At 36.8% G+C, this 25,070-nt stretch overlaps 1 protein-coding gene across 1 annotated transcript; it reads right to left on the bottom strand.

Moving 5' to 3' along the window:
- Positions 1-9,919: 9,919 nt before the first annotated feature.
- Positions 9,920-22,186, bottom strand: nfu1 (NFU1 iron-sulfur cluster scaffold homolog). The gene is made up of 8 exons (XM_081348276.1): positions 22,050-22,186; positions 21,224-21,321; positions 21,005-21,140; positions 13,934-14,000; positions 13,739-13,856; positions 13,576-13,639; positions 12,270-12,444; positions 9,920-11,041 (listed from the first exon to the last, which is right to left on the bottom strand). Exons 1-8 carry the CDS (start codon positions 22,106-22,108, stop codon positions 11,000-11,002), a joined length of 759 nt encoding a protein of 252 aa, XP_081204402.1. The 5' UTR covers positions 22,109-22,186; the 3' UTR covers positions 9,920-10,999.
- Positions 22,187-25,070: the final 2,884 nt, after the last annotated feature.

Genomic DNA, 25,070 nt, shown 5'->3' with positions numbered 1-25,070 from the left:
AGGATAGCTCCCCCCCGCCAAAGATAAAAGGTCCCTCCTGACCGGCAGCTCCAGAGGAGGGCCGTTGAGAAGGGGCATTAGGTTCGAAAACCACACTCGGCTTGGCCAGTACGGAGCTACTATAGACCGCCTCACTCCGTCCAGGCGGACCTTCTCCAGAACTCCTGGGAGCAGAGCAATCGGGGGAAAAGCGTACAGACGTAGCCTCAACCACGTCTGCACCATTGCGTCCAGACCCAATGGGGCTGGTTGCGTGAGAGAGAACCAAAGTGGACAGTGTGTCGTATCTTGAGAAGTGAACAGATCCACCTGTGCCTGGCCAAAAACTCTCCAAATGTGCTCCACCACCTCGGTGTTGAGCCTCCATTCCCCAGGCCTCAGCCCCTGTCTCACCAGGATGTCTGCTCCTATATTCTGATGTCCCGGAATATAAACTGCTCTCAGGGCGAGTAACTTCCCCAGGGACCACAAGAGAATCTGATGCGCCAGTTTGTATAGTGGACGTGAACGCAGACCCCCTTGATGATTTATATATGAGACCACCAACGTGCTGTCAGAACGAACAAGCACATGGTGGCCCCTCAGGTCTGGAAGGAAATGTCTCAACGCATTGAAGACCGCCATAATCTGCAGGCAGTTTATGTGCCACGAAAGATGATGACTCCCCCAAAGACCTTGAGCTGAGCGGCCTTCCCATTACCGCTCCCCAGCCTATGAGAGAAGCATCTGTCGAGAGCGAGACTTGACGGCAAAGAGCTCCTAACACTGGGCCCTGGGATAGAAACCAAGGAGGGAGAAGAACACTTGAATGATTGTTTGGACGCCATTTAAATATAATATTGAGCTGTATTTGTGTACACTGTACACTGGTTTTGTGACAGACAACAATAAACATGACAGACAGTTTTGACAGGAACGTCTCATATTTCATGAATACTGTTCATTTGTTTTTGCTCTATTGACCGGTGATGTCTTCCCTATACAGCACTCACATAAGTCCTGATGTCCCTTAAGCCTGGAACACACCAAGCCGACGCCGATGAACTAGGGGCGACGAAAGCAGACTGCAGGGTCGGCTCACGTCGGCAGCGTCTGGATCCAAAGTTGCCATGACACACCAAGCCGACGCCGACGCCGACACCGACAGCCAAGTAGCACGTCCGTTCTGTGCCTGCGTAAGAGGAAATGCCTTTCCATATCAGCAGGTGGCAGTAGTCTGTTTTAGTTACTCAAAGCGGGAAACCGGAAGAGCTACAGGGATACAAAACATACGCAGTCAACATTCAACATGTCGAAACGGCCTTTCAAAGTCGACGAGGACCAAATTCAGCTGACGGTGCGGAACACACTGAGAAAACTTAGTCGGCCAACGGCTTGGTGTGTTCCAGGCTTTACAGAGGACATAAACAAATCTGGGATCTCAAATTAATGTCCTCTGTAGAGGACAAAGGTGCATATGATCAGCGAAACAGTTCATTTCTAGTTTCCTTGCTCTTCATGGCCATTCCTTATTCCTCTTGAACCTAAAAATAGGTAAGCACATTGCATCCCTCCCCTACAAAGATCATATGCCAAAATTATATTAGATTAAAGATTATATTCTGATGCAATCAACCAGTGATGTAATGTATGTGATTTATGTGTTGTGCAATAGTCTGGCAATCCTGTTCTTTACTTTGAAGTCAGTATGCATTCCCTTATTCACCTAAAAGTGTTCCAGCTCCTTTTGGCAGTGGTGAATTAATCACATAAATTATTTACTTGAAATAACACGCATACGGTTAGTACTGCACTACATTATAATATATTAACAATATTGTTAAAAGCGCTATATAAATGAAGGTCACTAAAAGTTTATGTTTTGCAGTATTTACTCTTAAGCTCAATCAAAAATATGCCCAAAGAGATCAATTCGATTTGCATTTGCTCTATTGCTTTCATCCTCAATTAAAGTTTTAGCTTCCTATGTAATGCAGTTTACATCTATGTTCTTTAACCTGTTGAAGTGAGTAGTTAAAAGCTTAAAACTGGAGCATTGTTCTTGATTTTCCATTTCCTTCAAGTTTGTCATCAAATATAACAAGTGTGATAAATCTGTAAAATCTTCCCAATGTTCAGCTGTAGCCAATGCAGACATGCGAGTATGTGTGTGTTCACACACATTTTTATGTGAACCAGTCTGGCCACCAGCTCCACAGAACAACTATTACTAACTGGGAAAGCAAAGCACAATTTAGTACAAGTCTACATCACAGGTTCTCAACTGGCTTTGCTTCAGGATCCAAGCCAATACAGAAATTGATATAATAAAAAAGTAAACGAAAATGTTATTAAACTGCATGTACCCAACAATATGCAACCTAACTAATTTGACTGGGACTGAATGAGAAAATGAACAGAATTTTGGAAATGCAAATAACAGCATCAGCCACACTCTCACACCAGCCAATCACAGCGCACTCCCTCACCTGAGTTCTAATCACACACACCTGCACCTCTTCATCCCTATCATCACCAGCTCTAAAGACACACTCTTCACCTCTGTTCACTGTCTGGTCTTGTTTAATCGAAGAGGACAACTTACCTTGCTGTTACGAACCTTGATTCTCCAGTATCTTGTCTTTCCTGTGTGTCTCCATTCCTGTAAGAAGACTTATTCCAATCATCACTTGCATTCCACTCTCCAAAGTATAAGTCTCCGCTCAGTGTTATCAATAAACTCCTGTTATTTATTCCTCCATTAACCATCTCTTGAGTCTGCTTCCACAATAACAGTAGAAAGACAATTTTGCCAGCCTTTATGAAATATTGGTCATATTATCAAGTGACAGGTAAGGCCTTTGTTGTCAATAAAACTTCCTTTTTAAACATTAAGCCTTAGTTTTTTGCTATTATAACTATGAATGATTGTTTATTTATTTGCATTTTATTATTTGTATTTAGAATCGTTTTTTCTCTGCTGTGTGCAACCCTATCAGGACAGACCTGTAACCCACCTTTTGCCCTCCTTGAGGTAGATACAGCGCTCATCTTCCTGCTGTTTCTCCTCATCCTCCACTGGTTCCGTTCAGTTCATAGGACATTCCTGGCTCCATCCAGTCCCCTGGTCCTTCCTCCTCTACCAGCTCGGCCAGATTTCCCCCTGACTTCCCCAATCCTCCTCCTTCACTAAGGGAGGAGGGTTATTTTAGTCCAATTAAAATGAAGTGACCAATTTTAATTGGACCTCCTATTCCAAAATGAATAGGAGGTCATTATAACGGAGGTCTATCATATATATTTATCATCCTCTCCTCGGGTAATTTTGTTCATTGGAGTGGTATAAGATTTTGTGACTTTTGCCACACTTGAACTTGGTATATACAATGAAAACGAGCCAATCCAGCGCAGTAAACAACATTAAAAACTTGATTTTCTCCACAGGGGGTCTTTAAGTTGAAAGAATGTGAAGAATGTGATTAAATTATATTATTAAATTAAAATAGTAATATAATAAAATTTAAAGAAAATAAAAATAAATCGCAAAAAAATAGAAAAAACATTATCAAAATAGAATGATTTAAGTTTTCTGGACAAAATAAATAAATATATTTTTTGTGTGAGGGAAGGATTTGGGATGAGAGGATGAGGGTTAAATTTAATGTATAAATTAGGGTTATGTTAAAGTAGGGACCCAGGAATAGACTTTTGTCCACTGTTACATTTTAGTGAATTTCTCTGACATCATACATGTCACATGTCACAACCTGGGTTTCCTGTAAAGAGCACATTCGGGGCTTTCAGAGACACCAAATGTTTGGAGGTTTCACCATGAAAACAACTTCTCCTTGTTCTTTAAAAATGTCTGACATTAATTTAGTGATCAAATGTAGGAAATATGACAATATATTGTAATTATAATTTAACCCTTTCACGCATAGTGGTCACTACAGTGGACAGCTATTAAAAATGCATTTTCTTGAATTTGCACGGGTTTTATGGCAAAGTTGCACATCAATATCTTCATTGGACCCTTGTGCATTATCCTATAAATTGCAACCAAGTGGCAAGCCTTTGAATTTCGTTTTTTCCCCCTCCAAACTAACATGGCCAAGGGTCAGTCAGACATGCCAAGTTGCTCCAGAATATCCACCCATTCCTTCTATCCTAGGAGACTCTTGTAGTTAAAAAAGAATATTGCAGCATCAAGCAATATCTAATGAGTCATATCACAGTAAAATTTTCCAAGTTTTGATTTTAGATTGAGAGAAAACTCTGATTAATCACATGTCCACTGTAGTGGACGTCATGCATCAACTGCTATATTTTAGCTACAATTCATTATTATAATGTGAATATTGTTTTTGAAATTTAAAACTTAAAAACTTAATCTGCAGTGACTTTTTTTACTGTAAATAAATGTATTTGTATTATTAGAAAGTAATTTTCATTGACATCGAAAAAAGTCATGTGATTACATAATGTATGACACTTGTAATGCATTACTTTATTTGTTAGATCAAAAAGTAATCTGATTTTGTAATGCACGTTATTGTAATGCGTTTTTTTACTCATACCATCAAAACGTAATCTGATTACGTAATGCATGTTACTTGTAATGCGTTTCTTTACTCATAACATCAAAAAGTAATCTGATAATGTAATATGCGTTATTGTAATGCGTTTCTTTACTCATAACATCACAAAGTAATCTGATTACATAATGCATGTTACTTGTAATGCGTTTCTTTACTCGTTACATCAAAAAGTAATCTGATTAGGTAATGCACATTACTTGTAGTTAATTACTTGTTAGATCAAAAAGTAATCTGATTAGGTAATTCATGTTACTTGTAACACATTACTTTACTTGTAACATCAAAAAAGTAATCTGAATGGGTTATGCATGTTAGTTGTAATGCGTTACCCCCAACACTGATCATTTCAGATGAGATTGAAAAAACGTATCGCTAGGTTTTCTCAGAGGAGGGCTATGATAGAAATGTGCATGTCCATCTTGAACATAATCATAATTATCAGCTAATAAGGGTAAATCTCCATACTCTGGTGCACTGGAGGGAACATCTGAGTGGTTTCCACAGTTGTACATTGACAGGCTGTAGAAAATTCTGATGGAATCACGTCCTCATGTTCTGATATCAAAGATACGCGAAGTGCAACTTGTATGAAGTTGTATGAAGCCTTTGCAATATTTTGCATTTATATTTTTTGTATATATTTTATAGTTTTCACATGATTTGATATAATTGTATTGATTAGTTCGTTAAATTCACATACTTTATCTTTTTTATTATTGTCTTATTTAATACAGTATATCTTCAGTTTAAACCATAAACGCATGCTGTCCACTCAAGTGGACATCTGAAGATCTCTTTGAAAAATTTGTAAAAAAAATAAAATAAAAATCAATTCTTGTTTTTCATGCCCTAAGAGCAATAAAAACACATAGGAAAAAAATCCTGACTGAGGATATCATAATTCATGCATGAAAGGGTTAAATCGGACTACTTTTCAAATTGTATTTCATAAACCAACATCTCAGGAAAATGTTATGGGGTTTCAAATAAAAAAATCACTTTCTGTTACAAAACAGGGCATTGATTTCATACATGTAGAGGACATCAGGACTTAAATCATATCAGGCATTTGGGGAGACACAACAAGTGAATATGGAAAAATTATACATCAATATTCCTATGAAATATTAGATATTATTATTAAAATGTTGCCAATTATTACTCCAATTATTACACTTCTTTTTTCATTAAATGTTGCTCCAAGAACACATTAATGTGCAAATTAGATTACAGTGTATAGAGACATTGCATTGAATGGGAATATTAATTTATGACCATTTTACCCACATATTGCATAAAGTAAAATGGTGTATCAATTCATTCCATTATATCTTTCATAACATAGTTGAGAATCATCTTTATACAAATTTTGGTTAAAAAAATCCTGAAACCTCAACATTTATTGGTGATTGAAAAAAAAAATCCCATTGTTTTTGCATATATATATAATTTTATGTCATTTAATTTTTTAAACAACTTAGTGCTGGTGTCCACTACAGAGGACATATCATAACGTATTAATAAAATATTATTTTTCAAAAATGTTTTTTTTTTTTTACCATTTGTTTCTTATGCTCTCAAACTGGGTCCTGGAGGGCCACTGTCCTGCACAGTTTAGCTCCAACCCTGATCAAACACACCTGGCTGTGAGTTTAAGTACACTGTAAGCCAAGTACACGTGTAAGAAGGGGCACCTTTAACCATAAGTAGACAAAATAGACACTAATTGCAAACGAGATTTACAACAGATGTGTTCTGGTTCTTGCTGAGTGGTATTGCTAGTTCAGTCCAAAATTTTCAAAATCACTTATCTACATCTCCAGCTGACAAAACTCCTTACCAAGAAAGGCAATAAATCAGTAATGTTGAAAGAAAGCCCAGAAGCCTTCATCAGTTTCCAAATTTTCTTTCTAATGTGGAACAGAAAAAAAGAAATTTTGAAGAAAAACGATTTTTTCTTCAGGCAAAGAAGCTAGTGTGTTGAGGCAAGCTGGAGATAAACTCTGCAGGACAGTGGCCCTCCATGACCGAGTTTGGACAAGTGTTGTCAAAAAATAATGATATTTCAATCTTTATCAATAGCCTACTAAAATATCTGAAATGGTTCCAATACTCTTTTCTGCAGTATCGATACGCCAAAACCAGCTGCGCGTTCACTCTTTCTTCTCTCCAACGGCGAATTGACACACACCCGCCTCTAGTCACTTTACGGTGCTTGTTTAATGGCGCGGAGCGAGCGTTTTCAGTTCATTCCTAGACGAATCCGACGAGCGTTCTGTGTAGGCTGCCATCTTGTGGCGACGCCATTACTGAGCTGTTACTAGTATGTAAACAAACCTCCGTGATAACGCAAACGCACCCTCGATGACAGCTGCAGGCAGTATGACTTGTTAGGTTGATGATGTTAGACAGTGGCCTCCAGTCACAGATGAAGGTACAAACGATCTTACAGATTATTTATGAAAATAGCTTGGCAATAACTATGCTAGCTAGGCAAGCTAACGAGGAAACTATTAAAAGATCTGTCCATTTGGCAACAATAAATAAATTAATGATATCAAATAAACGAATTCATGTTTTTATTTTGTGACCATTATTTATCTCATTTTCACATTTCAAAAGGAAAGGGTAAGGTACAGCTAACTGCTAGCGTTGTTGGTTCTCAGAGTGAGAGTCACAGTCAAGCAAATACAGTATTCAAGAGTATTTTCTCCTTCGCCTGGCATCCGATGATCAACAAAATGCCAACTACAGGTCACTGATAGAGGGTCAAAAAATTATCTGAGCTCCGTATGGGTTGGTCAAATAATGCACACTCTACCAGATGATAAATACATAGTTCTTAAAGGACCTGTCCGATCTTCACAGACCATTAACAACACTTATACTGTTCAAATAACTCTGCAGAGGAAGAATAGTAAAGTTGTAGATGTAACGTTAGTGACAGTCGTAAATTGCGGGCTGTTTATTCCAGTGGACGCAACCAAACCAATAGGAGGCAATGGCGCAACGCTACCCAGCAACAGCTCAGTAATGGCGCCCGCTTACTTCCGGTAGTTTCGCCGGATTCGTCTATAAGTTGAGCTTCATGCTCACGCAACTTCCAGGGGAACGAATTGTAAACACTCGCTCTGCGCCAGTGGACACGCACCGTCACTTGTTTCATTGGCTCTGACTTGAATCATTCCCGCAGGTTTCGCGCGCGCCACACTGATCTATATAAGTGCCGTTCACATACAACGCCCCTCAAACAGCTCACAAGAGTAGGCCTAATGAAGTACTTTTTCTTGTCGACTGCTTAAACGGTCAAATGCATTCAAAATTGTCAAAATAACGTTTCGCTGAGTATTTAGGTAAATAGAGCTATTGTTTGTGAAAGAAAACGCATGTCGTGTGTAACATTATCTTGGAACCGTGCTTAAGCTCTTAAAGTGACAGCAGCCTTATAATCTTGCTGCTGTCTGTCCTGTTAATCAGAACAAAAGACAAAGAGAAAGTCTTTATTTTTTTACAGTGACAACCATCCAGTTATTTTACATTTGTAAAAGTTAATTCATCATTTCTGTAGTATTTCTTACATTAATATTCTGTTAGACCCACTTGAAAAACTTAAAGCTGTTTATTTATTTTGTCTCTTTATTCTATAGTATTTATTTGTGCCAACATTTTCAATTTATTAATTTGTTCCTATTTTATTAATGTTTGTTTTCTTGTCTTTTTTTCTATAGTTAGTTTGATGATTCAAATAAAGCCTTCCTGTGCTGTGTGTAAGCTATTGCAACAAAATAACCCAAATAATCTAAACATTATGATATATATATATATATATATATATATATATATATATATATATATATATATATATATATATATATATATATATATATATATGGCTGTTTCCCCTGTGGTATCGAAAATGATATAATATCGATATTTTTCAAGGTATTGTATCGAAGCTGGAAATTCCAGTATCGTGACAACACTAGTTTGGACACCCAACTTTGGGGAGATTTTGTATGTTTTAATACTTTTTTTTTTTTTAGAATAATAATAATAAATGTTTCTTGAACAGCAAATCATCATATTAGAATCATTTTTGAAGGATCATGTGACACTGAAGACTGGAGTAATGATGCTGAAAATTCAGCTTTGCATTACAGGAATAAAGTACCCTACAATTTATTATAAATTACAAGCTATTGAACATTTCCCCTGTTTTAGGGCATGCACAACCAGATAAAGTTAATTTAGCACATATTGGCATGTAGTGAGGCAAGTTGCCATTAAACTGCCATTAAACAGCCGTTTAAACATTAAAACAATCATCAAACTCAATTTATGAAACATCAAAAATGTAAAAAAATCGAACAATTTTGAATTAAGAAATTTGGATAATTTAATAGCATTAATTATTAAGCATGTATATATTGTATCCCTGTTGTATTGTACATGCGCAGAACAAGAAGTGTCATCTGGACAGTGAACGAGTCAGTAAAGCTGCCATGTGAAAATGCTCGTGTCAGTGAATCAGCACTCAAGCAGAGCACGATCATCATACGATGTAGCATACACAAATAATAAAATACTCTAAAATAAAAAAAAGAGAAGTTTTTCCTTTTCATTAAAATCTACTTTCATTAGATAGTTGTCTCTCTTGTCTGAATGTAGGCATGTGCCAGTGTTGTTTTATTGTGTTCACAGTACAGCCATACCAAAAATATGATAACGTTGTAATTTTATATTAGAGGACAGAATTGACAAAAATTGGGCTATTTGAATGTATGTGGGGTGAAAAAACATGAAATTAAATTCAAAACCTGATTATAGACCTTCCCCATGTGATTTGCTTATGGGTGCCATAGACATGATATCTATGATGGGTGCAGTACAAGGATACAAATGTCAATAACCCCGATGGTGATTGGACTCTCAGTCAATCCCTGAATGGGCAGAGGATTATTTCAGCAGTTTGTGTAGTTCTCTAGCGCCCCCTGCAGGTGAGGACTGCAAGAACAACATACCCGTCCTAATGTATTCATCTTCTGGTCATCTCGGTTCATAATCCAAATATATAATTGGACCTGTAGTATTATATAAAATTGGAAACTCTAGCAATTATTGCAGTGAACTTTTATAATAAATGTTTTTTATTAGTATTTTATATGGGTTTGGATTCGATGGCTTTTTTTTTCTTTTTTTTTAAATGTCAAATCTACTCTTTTTCAGGCAAAGGAAAACAAATAAGGAAATAAATAAAAATCGATTATTCTAGACTATCATGTTTCATAGTTATTGGCCTCCTCAAGAAGATTTGGGGTTTAAAAAAAAGATAAAACGCCTGTGTACTACAAGATAATGTCTATTTTCTTTTTTCTACATACATTATGCTACAAATACAATTAAGGCAAATGCTATGCTAAATAATACAAATATCAAGTACACACACATTTCTGTTCAAGCATTCTTTTAATAAGCAAATTCATTAAGTGTCCCCCAGGATATAGTCTCTTGACATATCAGAATGTTGCTATGCAACAGAAATAACAATCCCCTATGGGAGCAGCAGTCATGTGGGTTTCACATCATAGTGACTGGAACACTGTTTCGACCAATCAGAAGCCAAAACCAGAACTTGACTCAACATGTATTTATCATTCTTTATTTCTTTATTTTTTAATATTTACAAATTTGATCCTCTATAACAGGGTAGCCACAGACCAAATACTTTCTACATGTAACATTTTATCTATGAATATATTAAAATGTTTGAGGGCGGTTTTAATAGACCGTAATCAAAATGCCTTTGGAAATGTAGTTTTTTAATATGAACATAATTTACATTTATATTTATCAGATGCTTTTATCTGAATGACAAATAAGAAATACAAGCAATTAATCTTTAATCGTGGTTCGACACCACTGACAAAAGAGCACAAGAGCTAACGGTGAATGAAATGCATTTCTTATTTTTTTATTCATAGCGTATTATTCTATGAAACTGAATCTCTATTAAATAATGAAACCATGATAAAATCCATATAGAATCCATTTAGCATGAAACCAGTAGACTTCTTATAACAATATCTACACGTTTGTTATATTATATGCATGTAATTTGTTCAAATATACACAAAATTCTAATTTTTATTTTAACCAGTGCATTGAGAGACAATCTATAAAATATTATGGGCGCCCAATCCAAAACCTGTAACAACGCCGACCAAACACTGTCCAAACATGTAGGGTAAAAACCTTAATATGTCTGTAGCTAATATACTGAATGTGTTTGAAGGAGTGTGAGGACACACAGATTTGTCCTTACAGCGGTGTAACTGTCTCTAGTAAACTCAAAGCTCCTTCTACATGATTGGACACTGAAGGGAAAGGGTGCTGGGTAATTTATTATGGAGAAAGGAATGACATCAGAGGACACCCTTTTCAACATCCACATCTTCTTCTTTCACCTGAAGAGTAAAGGGACAGCAGATTAGCTGAGAAACACTGGAACATATTGCTGGGTGAATTTTCTCACTTGGTGTGAAGGAATTCATAGGGCGTGTCTTTTTGTTTTAAAGTGCCCCTATTATGCTTTTTCAGAAATAGCCTTTCATGCAGTGTAACATAGCTGTTTGAGAATGGAAAAGGTCTGCAAAGTGCACGATAAATGGAGTTATTGTCTCCCAAAAGAAAGAATCGATTCTGAACTGCCTGAAACGAGTCGTCAGTAATTCCAGTCTCACTTCCTGCATGAATGCACGTAGGTTTGTAACAAATTTGCATAACGCCAGCCTATGGTCTTCATTGGCTGCTCGTGAACAACGACACCATTGTTACGGTTTGTATATACCAGCGCTGAGGAAGATCTGGAGCTGAAATGGGTGTTACGTTTCCAACATGTGCTGTAAACGGTAGACCAATCACAACAGACTGGGCCGTCTGACCAATCAGAGCAGAGCAGCTCTCGGAAAGAAGGGGTTCAGAGAGACTGAACCCTTTATCAAACCATTTCAGACACTGTGAGAAAGGAGCTGATGCAGCAGTGTATATTATTAGCCTGGGTTTCCCCATACTGCCTTGCTCGCAGCGCGATTTTATTCACACTGCTAGGCAGTCTGGACACCATGGACAAGATTTTCCCCTGAAAAAGGGAACCAATCACAGAACGGGGAGGGAGCAGCAAGACGATGACGACACCGAAGCAGTTTGTTTATATCTATGGATCCAACATGGCATCAGACTCGACGTTACCTTCTACCCTCATGTTTATCTTTCACAAACGGTAATATTCGCTAAACGCCATCGTGTACAAATAAATCTTTGACCCATCGTCTTTTTCCTCGTCGAATTTCTGCCGCTTTACATACGTCATCTGGTATAATTGAAGCGATTGGCTATGAGCTACGTACAGGCGCATTTGATAGACATTCATAGCGCCCAATAAACGGCTCTGGGCATTCGTAAACCACGCCTCAAATACGAGAAAATGAACACGTGGTTCCCAGACCACGTCTCAAATGAGACTTGGTCTGACGTTAGCCAGGCTAGTATATTATGAGAAAATCAAGTGTTTTTTTGACCTTTGATGCATGTAAACCTATGGTAGGAGACCTCCAAAACAACATTAGAAACTTTAAAACAGCATAATAGGGGCACTTTAAGAAAACGTGTTGAGAATGGTCCGTAACTCCTCACCTGCTCAACTCCCTCCACCTCGGGGACATAGAACTGCAGCATGTTCTGGATGCCACTCTTCAGCGTGATGATGGAGCTGGGACAGCTAGTGCAGGAACCCTGCAGCTTCAGCTTCACTATACCGTCCTCAAAACCATGATACAACACGTCACCGCCGTCCTCCTGCACTGTGGGCCTGAGGAACGACATGCAGACAGAGGAAAGAAAGTTTCTGAATTAAGAACAACATTATTATTCTTACGACTTCTGTGATTAAACATAGGTGTTGATCACAGCAATACATTTAGTTTATTCCTGTAGAGTCTAAATGTACTATTAGGATTATTACACTGACATTCAAAAGTTTGGGGTTTGTATGATTTCTTGGTCACACTTTAAATTAAGGCTCAATTCTCACTAGTACTAATAAACTAAAAGTACCAATATCCTAGTAATATGCATGCTAATCAGCAACTAGCTAATATTATGATATTGGACCCTAAACTAAAGTGTTACTTTCTTAACAATGTTTTTGTTTTTGTCTGTTATGCTCACCAAAGCTGCATTTAGTTAAAAAAATACAGTACAAAAACTTGTGAAATATGAGTACAATTTAAAATGTTAAAAAAATATAGCATGTCAAAATTAAAAACTCCTGATGGAAATAAATGTTGTGATGTTATTTCCATCAAGAGACGCATCAGTTTTTGCTCAAGATCTTGTATTGTCAATGCAAGAGTCCAGCTCTCTGTAAAGTCTCCTCCAGCACATCCCAAACACTTTCAATGAGTTTAAGCTCTGGACTCAGAGGAGCCGATTCATGTGTGAAAATGATTCTTCATGATCCTCACAACCATTCTTTCACAATCTGAGCCTGATGAATCTGCACATTATCATCCTGGAATATGGCCATGATGTGTCTTCCTACATGAATGTTTAAGAAATGAAAAGCTACACACTCCATCAATTAGGATTAGAAGAACTGTTGAAAACATATAACATGGTAGAAACACAATAATCACTGCAATAATGATCCAATCATAGACTCTTAAGCATTTGCCTATTTAAACCCAAATAGTGTCTTTTTTTTTTTTTTTTGGTCTGGCAGTGTATTTTAGCTGTATAATGGTGCCATATGGACATAACTTTGACACACTCATCTCTGGCTGATGACTGAATACTTTCTAAACTCTAAAAAGCATTTTCTGTAAAGCTGCTTTGAAACAATATGTATTGAGAATTGCTCTATAAAAATAAACTTGACCTGAATTGAATTTGAAAGCTGCATTGAATCTAATATCAAAAGTACAGAAATGTACTGTAGTACCTTATGCGTGTGTCCAGTAGTTCTTTAATCATGGCCACCACCTCGTCATCATCCTCCGAAGGAGCTGCAGGAGTACGACGTGTACAACATGTGGAAAGATCTCGAATTCAGAGATGATGTCAAGATAAGCATGAGAAGAAAAGAAGAGAACGTAATGTTCAACCTGTGTCGGCATGTGGAGCATCGGCTTCATTGACAACAGGAAGTCCAGAGGTGAAGAAGTCCATGATGGTAGCGAAGACGTCTGGTTTGAGCACCTTCCACTGCGTTTCGCCATCAGCCTGAATGAAAAGAGAGATGTCATGCTCAATGCTTAAAAGTTCAATTAAAATAGTGTTTAACAGGGCTGGTGGTTTACCTTAGTAATGGTTATGAAGTCAGGGCCGAAGAAGACACTCTTGACTCCTTCAATTCTGAACAACTGTCTGAGGAATGAAAACAGCATCAGTACAGGCAGGATTCCTTCAGGTTCTGATAGAAATAGTTCAGCAAAATGCACAGGAACATTCTCACAAAAACATTTCTGGATTTGTAAGCATTTTTTGTGAATACCACACATAAAATAAAGCCAACAGATCACTCAAATAGGCGGTCATTAATGGTGTTTGCAAAGTCAAGCATCAATATTACTATTGTTCATGTGTCACTCAATATAATTATATCATGACCATTGATGATAATTATATTTATTATAACTTTTTTTCAGAAGCATCATATTTTCTCCATTAAAGGATAATTCCGGTATTTAGCACTTTGAGTCTTTTTTCTGGTTTGTTTTGGATGAGCTACAGTGGTGGACACAGAAATGATGTCGATGGGTCCTGTCTCGACTTTTTGACTCGTTTTGGATCGCCTTTGACCGCTTCAGAGTGGCTGTCTACGGGCATGCACGAACATGACCTTAAAACAACCCTTAACATTCGTTTTCAAAGCTGTGCAACTCACCGAGAGGTTAGTGGTGTTCGTTGATGATTAAAAACAAATATATCGGCGCAATATATGATTTCAATCCGTGTTATTTGCTATAGTGGAACTATTTTTTCAGATACCTCACAACCACGTATAAACTTCCGCTCGATATTTGAGTCTGAAGTGCAGTAATATCAACGAGCAATGAGTCCTCCAACAGAAATCAATGGGATTTTACAAAATGCCAAATAAAAACACGACAGAAACTGTATTTCGCTACGCTACTTGTTTTTAATCATCAACGAACACCACTAACCACTCGGTGAGTTGCACAGTTTTGAAAACGAACGTTAAGGGTTGTTTTAAGGTCATGTTCGTGCATGCCGGTAGCCAGCCACTCTGAAGCGGTCAAAGGCGATTCTAAACGAGTCAAAAAGTCGAGACAGGACCCATCGACAAAATTTCTGTGTCCACCACTCTAGTTCATCCAAAACAAACCAGAAAATAGACTCAAAGTGCTAAATTCCGGAATTATCCTTTAAGGAAAAGCACATTATAATCTCACACAAATATTTTATGCACCCTGTGTTTCTGGATCACTGTGATTTTGTCAAGTAAGACATGTTTTCTGGATCAACTTATTTTGTTGATCCTGAAACAACATTTCTGTCTGAATATTTAGTCCTAACCCTATCCCTAAACCTAACCTTACTCATATCTTACCCCTAAAATCAGAGGGAAATGATAGGTGAATAACACTGACGTAGAAGCACCTAACCCTAACTGTAAGCCTAAACTTGACATAAACCGTAAACATGTCCCTCAAATCTGATTGGTTGATTGGAATGTTGTTTCAGGATCAGAAAAGATGTTGATCCTGGAACATGTTGCACTTAGTGAAATCACGTTCACCTATGTTTCTGTTCACTTGACATTGCCTTGATGTCCCATGCATTACAGTTTTTGGAGTGTCTTTTCATCGATTTTAATTTAATTGAGTCTCGATTTCAAATTAATGAATTTATTTCACTTCAGAAAATGTATATTTTTTAAGGGGTTTAAAGTCAGCATGAAAGTTGCGTTCTTCTTTTCTGCCCTACTGTGACATAGATCGGAGTGAACTGGTTTCTTGAACAAGAACAAATGCAGGGCGGGACATTGTCTTGAGTTTTTGGGGATTTTGTTCACGGGGAATTGATTGGATGGTTGAGGTTTGCTATTGGTGGATCTCATGTGAGTGACAGGTTGCCCCGCCCTCACACCAGTAAACGCATCATCATGCGATGTTGCTGCAAGAGTGTGGGGGAAGTTATTTTGATAAGAGATTAATTTAATTTTTAAAAAGTACATATTAGTACATATTAAAGTACATATTAATATATGGGTACATTCTTATGGTTTGCAATATTTTTGTGATTTAAATTCAATTTTATTTTTAGATTTGAGGTTAACCTGATCAGGAAAAGAATATGTGTTTGGCCAGACAAGGCGTTTCAACAGTCAATTAATGGTCAATTTGTGAACTGTTACCTGCCAACTAAGTTACTCTGTAGAGCCAATAAGACCAGGGCTGCGTTTCCCGAAACCTTCTTAATGCTACGTCGTTCTTAAGTTACACCTTAAGCTGTACCTTATCGTTAATATGTGTTTCCCGAAACGTTCTTAGTTAGGTATACCTTCTGTAAGTCAAACGTTCGGAAGGTTGGTCTGGACCACTCTTAGCTTTACATAATCACTGTTGCAGGTCTATATGAATATAACTCTGAAGTTTTTATACACCCAGACAGTGTTCAATTAGGCTAATTCAAGTGTTTTCATGCAAAGAATAAAACTGTCATTACACTGATTGTTGTTAGATTTTTTTATTATATTATTATATATATTAAAGAGCGCTTTCAAAGGACAGTGAAAGCACAGGCTACTGTCAGTTAAGTCCTATTCGGACGCTAATTGTTTCTCATGGGCTCGTACAGTATTTTAAACATTTACAGGGGTAAGTCGGTGATTTTAGTGCCGTTTGAATCCATAATATCAGTGTTTTTCTCACCCAACCCGCGTAAAAATCCCCGGCCAAATTAGTACCAACTGTTTTTTGACAAACAGGTCGTGTGGTAATTTAATTGCGTCTGAATCCACATCTCTGATAGCCTAGAAATCTAGACGCACCCTAGCGGCAGCAACATTTATTTTGCTTCCAGGGCAGTCTAGCAACTCTCCGTTGACTTTCGGAGCTGTAAAAACCTAAATTAGGTCAGGCCAGAGCCATAGAGAGAAAGAGTTGCGACACTCCCATAGATCTCCGTTGTAAATAATAGCGGCGCTTTTAACCGCCCACTTCCGGGATTTGAAGAGCGGAATAGTTCCAAACACTGTCATTTGGGCGTAGGACCCCATTCACTTACATTGCTGCGCGTCGAGTTGTTCCAGAGTTAAGTTGTTGAAATATCGACCTCTTTTGAATTGTCAACTGTTTGTATCAGAGGCCCTTTGCGATGCTTATACTGGTCTTCATTTGTACATGCACAGCGTAATTATTAATATTTTATGTTAGTTGTTTCAACCAATTTTCAAGCACTGCCTGCTAACTTAGCTAGTTAGCTAGCGCGACTTCGTCAGTTAAGAGTTCGGTAATGAATCGCTACCACCTTTATAGCAACTTTTATTTAATTTAATTTTTTGGGATATACTAACTTTTCATTATGTTTTATTGTCTTGAGTGAAGCGGCTTGTGAGAACAATGCTGGACCTCTAGGATTGTTATGGCCATCATCAGTCCTGTCTGTTTCATGGATCACCTGCCCCTGATTTTTGCTTTTCTTGTTCACACAAGCACACATTTTTGTTGTCTGTCATTGTTTAATAAAAACAGTTTATTTGAAAACCTTCATTTGTATCAGCAATGCTTAAATTCGTTTTTAATCTGTTATAGTTTTGATAATGTGTGGCTTAATATTAAAATAATATTCTTAGTCTTAACATGATAATGTTTCACGTTGTGGTCCTGGTGGCCACTTTCATCAGAAGAAGTGAGCTAGCTTAAGCGAACTCTGAACGGACCGCCACGGCAGACCTCTTTGCGTGATCACGAAGGTAGGCTAATGGCTGAATCAAAATTTATAAGCAAAATCACGGGAATCAATAGCCCTAATACAGCCCAGTTGTGCTAAAATAAATATCATGAGACGTCCATCATCAGATGAATGATATGGAAAAGTTAAGTTAGAGCCGCTAAAGCCAGTGCTACTACCCATGCGAACATAAACACTAAGCTTTTCCCTCCAAAAATATAGCCTAAAACTTGTCTCCAAATGCAAAACTGACATTAACAAAATGCAATAACAGCTGAAAAAGTACTTGGGGTGTGTTTAATTTTATATTTACCGTTCAATAATGCAATCGCTGCTGTCTGTCCCATAGAAGAGCATGACAGCCAGCGTATGTTTAAGAACTATTGGGGCTTACATGAACCACGTGACAGCCATAGCGGCGACATCAAAGAGTGTCGCAACTCTTTCTCTCTATGGCTCTGGGTCAGGCCAATCACGTCGTTTATAGAGTAGGCGGGGCGGGCTTAACATAATGATGACAGAGTTGCGACGGTTGCTGCTACTTGAAAACAAAGAAGAGCTGCTGCTGCTGGAGAACAGTCTTTCGAATCGGCTTTGGCCGAGACTCTGGAGGACTTGGAGCATAGAACGGCACTTATTCTTATATACTATTCACTATTCTAAGAATAACGGCAAGTTATTCTTAAAAAAGGAAGATGTGTTCGTAGTTTTGCCGGCCAGATTCAAAAGTTGAATCTATCAACTAGCTCCGCTGTTGGGAAAACGCTCTGGTTGGTTGAAGCGCTGTCCTATTGCGTGCAGAGGGAATTTGAAAGACAGCCGTTTATCCCGCCCCTCGGACTGAGCAGTGTCTATGGTGAGTTGCCAAACCCAACATCTTGATGTAGGTCTGGCTTGCCAGGCTACATCTCTGAGTTTACAAGAGATTTAAAATCCACTGTTTAAATCCTTTTTGATCACTGCCGAGCACCGTTCGTAAGACGTACACTTTTATTACTGAAATGCTGGAAAGTATTTACAAGAACAATATTACATCGCAGCTCCACCTCAGCGAACAAAAATGGGAAAGAGAAGAAAGCACGTAAAAATTTGAAAAATATGTAGGCTAGGCTATTATAGTTTGGATTATTTTTTATAATATCCCAATAGTCCTAATAAATGCAATTTCAACTATTTCTAAAGTGCTTCTTTTATAAAGAACACCGCTTTCTCACATAAACAGCCCCTGCACGAGAGAATAATTGATTCTCGAGCCATCGATATCAACCAATTCAGCAGCATCGCCACGGACAGCACCGGATAACGTCGCACGTAAGAAGGTACATCTTAAGCAGCTTCCTAAGGTATGGTTTATCTTTAGTTAAGTTACACCTTAAGAGTCTTCATAGCGCCCTAAGAGACAACATTATCGGGAAAATAAATTATTTGGATTTGGTCCACTAAACCACAACATACACAGGGCTTGACATTAACTTTTTGAGGCACTTGTCCTTCGGACAAGTAAATTTATGTTTTACTTGTCCATGCACAAAAGTCACTTGTCCGGGTAAAGATTTATAATTTTATCATTTTTTTTTTTGTGTGTGTTTTGCTAATGCAGAATTCGAACAAACCATTGAAAGCATCCAAACACTATCAATATTAATAAAATTCAGTTGAAACAGTAGAAAGGAACGTGCCCCAAGAACAGAGTTCCCCTTCAACAAGAAATAAGGATCTCCAGACTCCAGACTCCATAATACAAAGTAATACTTTGCATGCTGGTGTGCAGTGTATCACCAGAGGAAGTGGTGACTCTTGTAGGTATCCTCAGAATTTGCAAGCTAGCTATACAAGCTGAAGCTAGCTAGACTTACTGTATACTATATCTAAAATAATTTTGTAGACATAGAGATGCACCGATTTAAATTTTCTAGGCCGATTCCGGTTTTTCATTGAGTTTGACCTGCCGATTCCGATTTTTTTCTTCTAACCACTTTACAGCACACACATATATTTATTTTTGATCATTTCTTTAACCCTTTCATGCGTAAGTTTAAAATATTCTAACTGACCCCCCCACCCCCAGAGGGAGTTTTTTCAAGGCGAACGTTCCCTTTAATGTTTCCATGGCGACGCGTCACGCGACACCGCAGCCACAATAATACTGTATGACAGATGTCGCTTTTATTTCGCTTTTCCTTTATTCAAAATATTCACAAACTTGCTTACCATGTCATCAATCAACCTATCTGATATTCCGATTCTCAAATAAGTGTAAGTGAGTGTGTTTGGTTGTTTAAAAACCTTTATAAATAATCTTGATCATGAGATGAGCGCCACAATGTTGTCCTGTCAGTCGGATTTACAGCACATGAATTCATCAGTTTCTCCCGAAATAAATGCAAGAAAGTGGCCGGTGAACTGAGAAGAATAGAGTAAACTTTATAGTTACTTCCACTATGTTTGTCTGATATGAATAACACACGTCGGCCAATTATATTTGAATAGATTGTTATTGCTGCTTCCACAGACATCAGTGTGTTTTACATACTCCAAATGTATTGTTTTACTCGTGCTTATGTGTATTTAAATATCTGAAACCTAAAATAAACATTATGAGGTTAAAACACTGCTTAGTTGTGATATATGACAGCGCTGAACGCGTCCGACTCTGGCTCAGCGCCAGGCAACGCGCGAGAGCAGTCTGAATCTGGCAGTTATGCGACGTCTCAAATCGGTAAAATTAAATCAGTAAAATTATAGACGTAATGAGTGGCACATAACGTTAAGTAACATGGCATTTTATTTTGTTTGAAATTTAACTTGTCCAGTGGGACAACTAATTTTCTCTTCCACTTGTCCTACAAAAAAATCCACTTGTCCCGGACAAGCGGACAAGCCTTAATGTCGAGCCCTGATACAATATCCTAGCATCATGGCACAAAATCGAACTAATGTCATAATAAAGGCCAATAAAATAGGCCCATATGATGGATAACTTTATTGCTATGGAAATTAATAATATTTGCATAATTAATTATTTATAATATAATATAATATAAACAGTGTTCATAACATAGTTCCCTATATTCTATACTCTTTACTCTTTGTCTACCAAACTGGAAAAGGAGACAAAATGTTGTACATTTTGATAGAAATTATTGCGGTTATCTCAAACAATGGCATTTAGAACGAATAACCACGACCAGGTGATTTTTCAATAATCATGACAGGCCTACCGCTGACATATTATTTAGAAAATTTATTTTAAAAAATGCAATTTTGCAATGCCATAACTGGTGAAATCACTTACATTGACTTTAGCTTGTTTACTATAAAACATAATAACTTCTCCTATAGATTACTATGAATCATGATTGATAGTGCATTTCATAAGCAATTAGCTTAGTCTCCAGAAAATAAAATACAGTGCAAAAAGTGTTTAGACTGGGTAAAAATACAAACTCCACCTTGCCAAGGGTGAACAATAAGCCTCTCTGGGTCCAGCGAAATCCATAGTCCCTGACTCCATCACCATGCGACCAGGGAGAAACTTCAGGCTGTTTGGGTTTGGAGTGTCTTGGGTCTGAATAAACATGTTTCTGACTGATGAGATGAAAGAAGCGTTAGATCCATTCCAAACAAACACTTTAATATAACATGCAAACCTGAATATTGGTAATACTTACTAAACATAGTGGTTGTTTGCGGTGGAATCTGCTTTCTGCCCACTTTGTGAAGAGAGGGTCTGTTGAGCCCTGCTCCATGGTGACTGCACACATGATGCCTTTGAGCAAAGCAAATCATCGGATTATTATACTTCAACAGCAACTCTACAGATTTCTACATCTCCCTTACTAACATCAACAATAACATATAAAGTGCCCTCTCAAAAATTATTATTGTAACGTTATATTAGCATAACATTATTATATAATATTAGTATTGTGCAATATTAGTATCGTGTGATACCATATTAATATAATAGAATATATTATTGTTGTTTTGTTTTTAATGGTAGACAGTTTCTGACAAATTACTGCAGTTATTGTTAGTAGAATAATGGTAACTTTGCATGAGAGCAAGGTTCTACGTTTGAATAAGATCTCGTTATTACTGTGTTTTTTTATGGTTTCAGCAATTGCTGTGGTAAATATATATTTTGATGACGGTTATAATTGTTATCATCGTGGTAATTTTTTGTAACGAGAGACTAGCTTTTGCACAAACTATGCCATAAAGTATAGAAAATGACATGTATATATAACCAAAAGTGAATAACAGTGGTGATAACAATATGTTAACTTATGAATAGTCATGCCATTATTACTCCAATAAGTACTCTGCATCTGCGTCACTCAAGACCTTGTCAGTGACACTGAAAAATATTATGAAACTCTTAAAAACTCAAACGCTTCGCCCGACTCTAAACAATCTGAAAGACATCACTTATAACTCCTCACTGACATAGAAACGCATAGTAAAAAGTGTAGTATGAGTGCATGAACGACTCACGATCTCGTCAAAAGAACAGCTAAACTCCTTCCAATCCCGAATCTCCTGTAAGCAGCCATGCTCGTGAGGCGCGGGCACGAAGACTCTGTTACGTCACTTCCTGGATTTAATGCGGGGCGGAAATCAGACGGGGTTTCTGTCCGCTTATAATAAAATATAAAAAATATATAAACTACTATTTAAATCGATATATATATATATATATATATATATATATATATATATATATATATATATATATATATATATATTGAGAATGAGGACATGCGTCACGGTAGCTTGCTGTCACGTGACGAATTGAGCCCACCCACCATTTTGGGAGGATACGCTATCGGTTGATAGGGGCAACAGTGTAAGAGCGATACAGAGACGGATACAAATTGTAACGGATATACGGATAGAAATTACGAGAAAATTAAGAAGGAATGGATAAGAATGTGGCAAAAGAAAAGGGTCCTTACAGGGAGAAACTTACTACCAATGTCAAACAGAGGTATTTAGATAAGCTGGCTGATATTAAAAACGTCGACTCATACGAGCTGCCTGCAGCTGAATGGAACAGAGACCTAGACTCTTTACCACTTTGCACTTATATGGAAATAGCTAATTACTTGGTTTTTGGCATCAGCTATAACGAAAAAACTGTAACAAATGGTTCCTACGGTTTCCACGACAATCGTGTGAGACACTGGAGTAGATTTTTTACACAGCAGTGTTTTCCAGGCATTCTAAAATAGTGCGACAACTCTACTACCAATACAAACAATGCACGGTGCTGCCGCGGGTATCCTCCCAAAATGTCGGAAAGGGGAGGAGACGCGGTCTCTGGGGGCGGGGCGCTGTGTCGTGACGACATCTCCTCATTATATATATATATATATATATATATATATACACTACCGTTCAAAAATTTGGGGTCAGTAAGATTTTTTTATGTTTTTTAAATAAAGTATCTTCTGCTCACCAAGGCTGCATTTATTTGATTAAAAACAAAAACAGTAATATTGTGAAATATTATTCCAATTTAAAACAACTGTTTCTGTCCGCTTATAATAACATATAAAACATATATAAAATACTATTTAAATCTATATACTGTATATATTACACATTAACATGTCCGTTAAATCTTGTAAAAAATGTAGTTAAAAACTCTGAAAATTCGTTGAGATATCCATGTTGGTTTTATATATTTTTGGCATTGAAAATAAATTGGCTACAATTTTCAACAACAAAAATATGCCTTAGGCCGTTAAGTTTTCTGTCTCAGCTGTCCCAAAGATTCTTGCCACAGGAACCTGTTATTTAATTTAAAAAACATTCATGTTTGGGTACTGGGTCAAATAAATACTTTTTAAGGGTGTTAAAATTGCTCTGGATCAATCAAGCCATCAAGGAGCCCGTGCAGAGAAAACTACTCAACTTTTTCATCAAATGTAGCCATTTAGAAATAAATAAATAAATAATTTGTAAAAAAAAAAAAAAATCATGTAATTGTGCATACGATTAAAATGCTGTACATTTTTAAATAAAAATAATATTTGCAAAAAGTTCAAATGGACACCTTTACAATAAATTAAATAAATTCTAGTTATTTTTTGTTTTATTCACTTAAATCCCTTATTATTATTATTATTATTTTATTTATATGTATTTATTATTTTTAAATGTATTTATATGGGTCAATGACATGGCGTGTCAATTCTGGTGTCCAAAGCATATTTATAATATTAAAAATGTAAACATTTTAAAATGCATTTCATTAAGTGACTCAACTTCCCCCTCTTTAATTACTCATGTGAGAATTCAATATAAATAATTAATCTTTAAGGAACTATTGAGCTCAAAAGTCCTTAAAATCCGAATACAAAAATCCGACAAAAATTAAAAAAATATAAATAAAAGTATTTAAAACCTATTTGGGCATAATTGTATTGATGTTTTCAAATATAGTGATAATACTAAGCTTATTTACATTTTTATGACGGAAAGATTTTTCAAATTCCTGGATAATCAATGACCATTTTGGACCATAATGCATTTTGGTATGTCATGTAATATTGTGTCAAAAAGAAGACCCTTGAAGGAGCACCAGAAACTTTTCGGTCACTGGTGCACTTTGTAGCAATGTGTCCTTTTGGGTAACACTAATAAAACATTTATAATGTTTTTATAAATACATTCATTCATCTTGATTTCATATGATTCATTGAGTCACATGGGTCATTACCATTGAATTGAATTTTATAATGTTAATGGTCAAATCTGTAATCATTTTTATTAATATATCAACATTTTATTAAAGCTTTAGTATAGCTTCGGGTGTTTTAAGGTCAATTCTGTCCTTCCAGATGCCTCTGTCTAATAAAGAGAGGCAGAGACGGCTCAGAGCCAGGATAAACGCTGATGCAGAAGCTAGGGCTGAGTATCTTGGACAAAAGAGAGCAAGGTATTATAGTGATGACTCAGTGGAGTGATAATGTATCAGTAACAAGCAACCTTAAAATATTAATCGAAATAGGTTCACACTCATTTGCAATAAGCCCAAGTGTTTTAGCTGTATGTGTTGGACTTTACCCTTGGCCATTGTTTTTGAAGCATTAGAATTTTACAGATTTACTGTAAATTTGATAGATATTTAAATAATTAAAAACTTGTCAGTGACTCTTACTTGGTTTCGAGTTTGAGTGTCAGAAAGAAAAATGATACTGAGGATGGTTTTTACGGTAATCCTGAAAAATACTGCAGAATGTCCTTCCGTCTAACAGTATCATTCCGGCTAACAATGACACCGGCGATTCATTTAACCCATATTTGTGTGTTAGATTACATAATTCAGTTTTTTTTGTTGAGTTAAGGATAAAACAAGTCTTATTTATTTTATTGGAAAACATTTTCCAGCCTTTTTTTTTTTTTTGGTTCTGAATTTTGAGTTATCAGCAGCCAAAAATGAGCCCATGTCAATATGAAATCCCAAATTGATTATATTAATTGTGATTAAAATGTAATGTAAAAAATTAT

Source organism: Scardinius erythrophthalmus (genome assembly GCF_964197995.2).
Source record: "Scardinius erythrophthalmus genome assembly, chromosome: 20".
NCBI classification, from domain to species: Eukaryota; Metazoa; Chordata; class Actinopteri; order Cypriniformes; family Leuciscidae; genus Scardinius; species Scardinius erythrophthalmus.
Note: the sequence above shows the minus strand (reverse complement) of the source record. Positions and strands in the feature narration are given on the sequence as shown.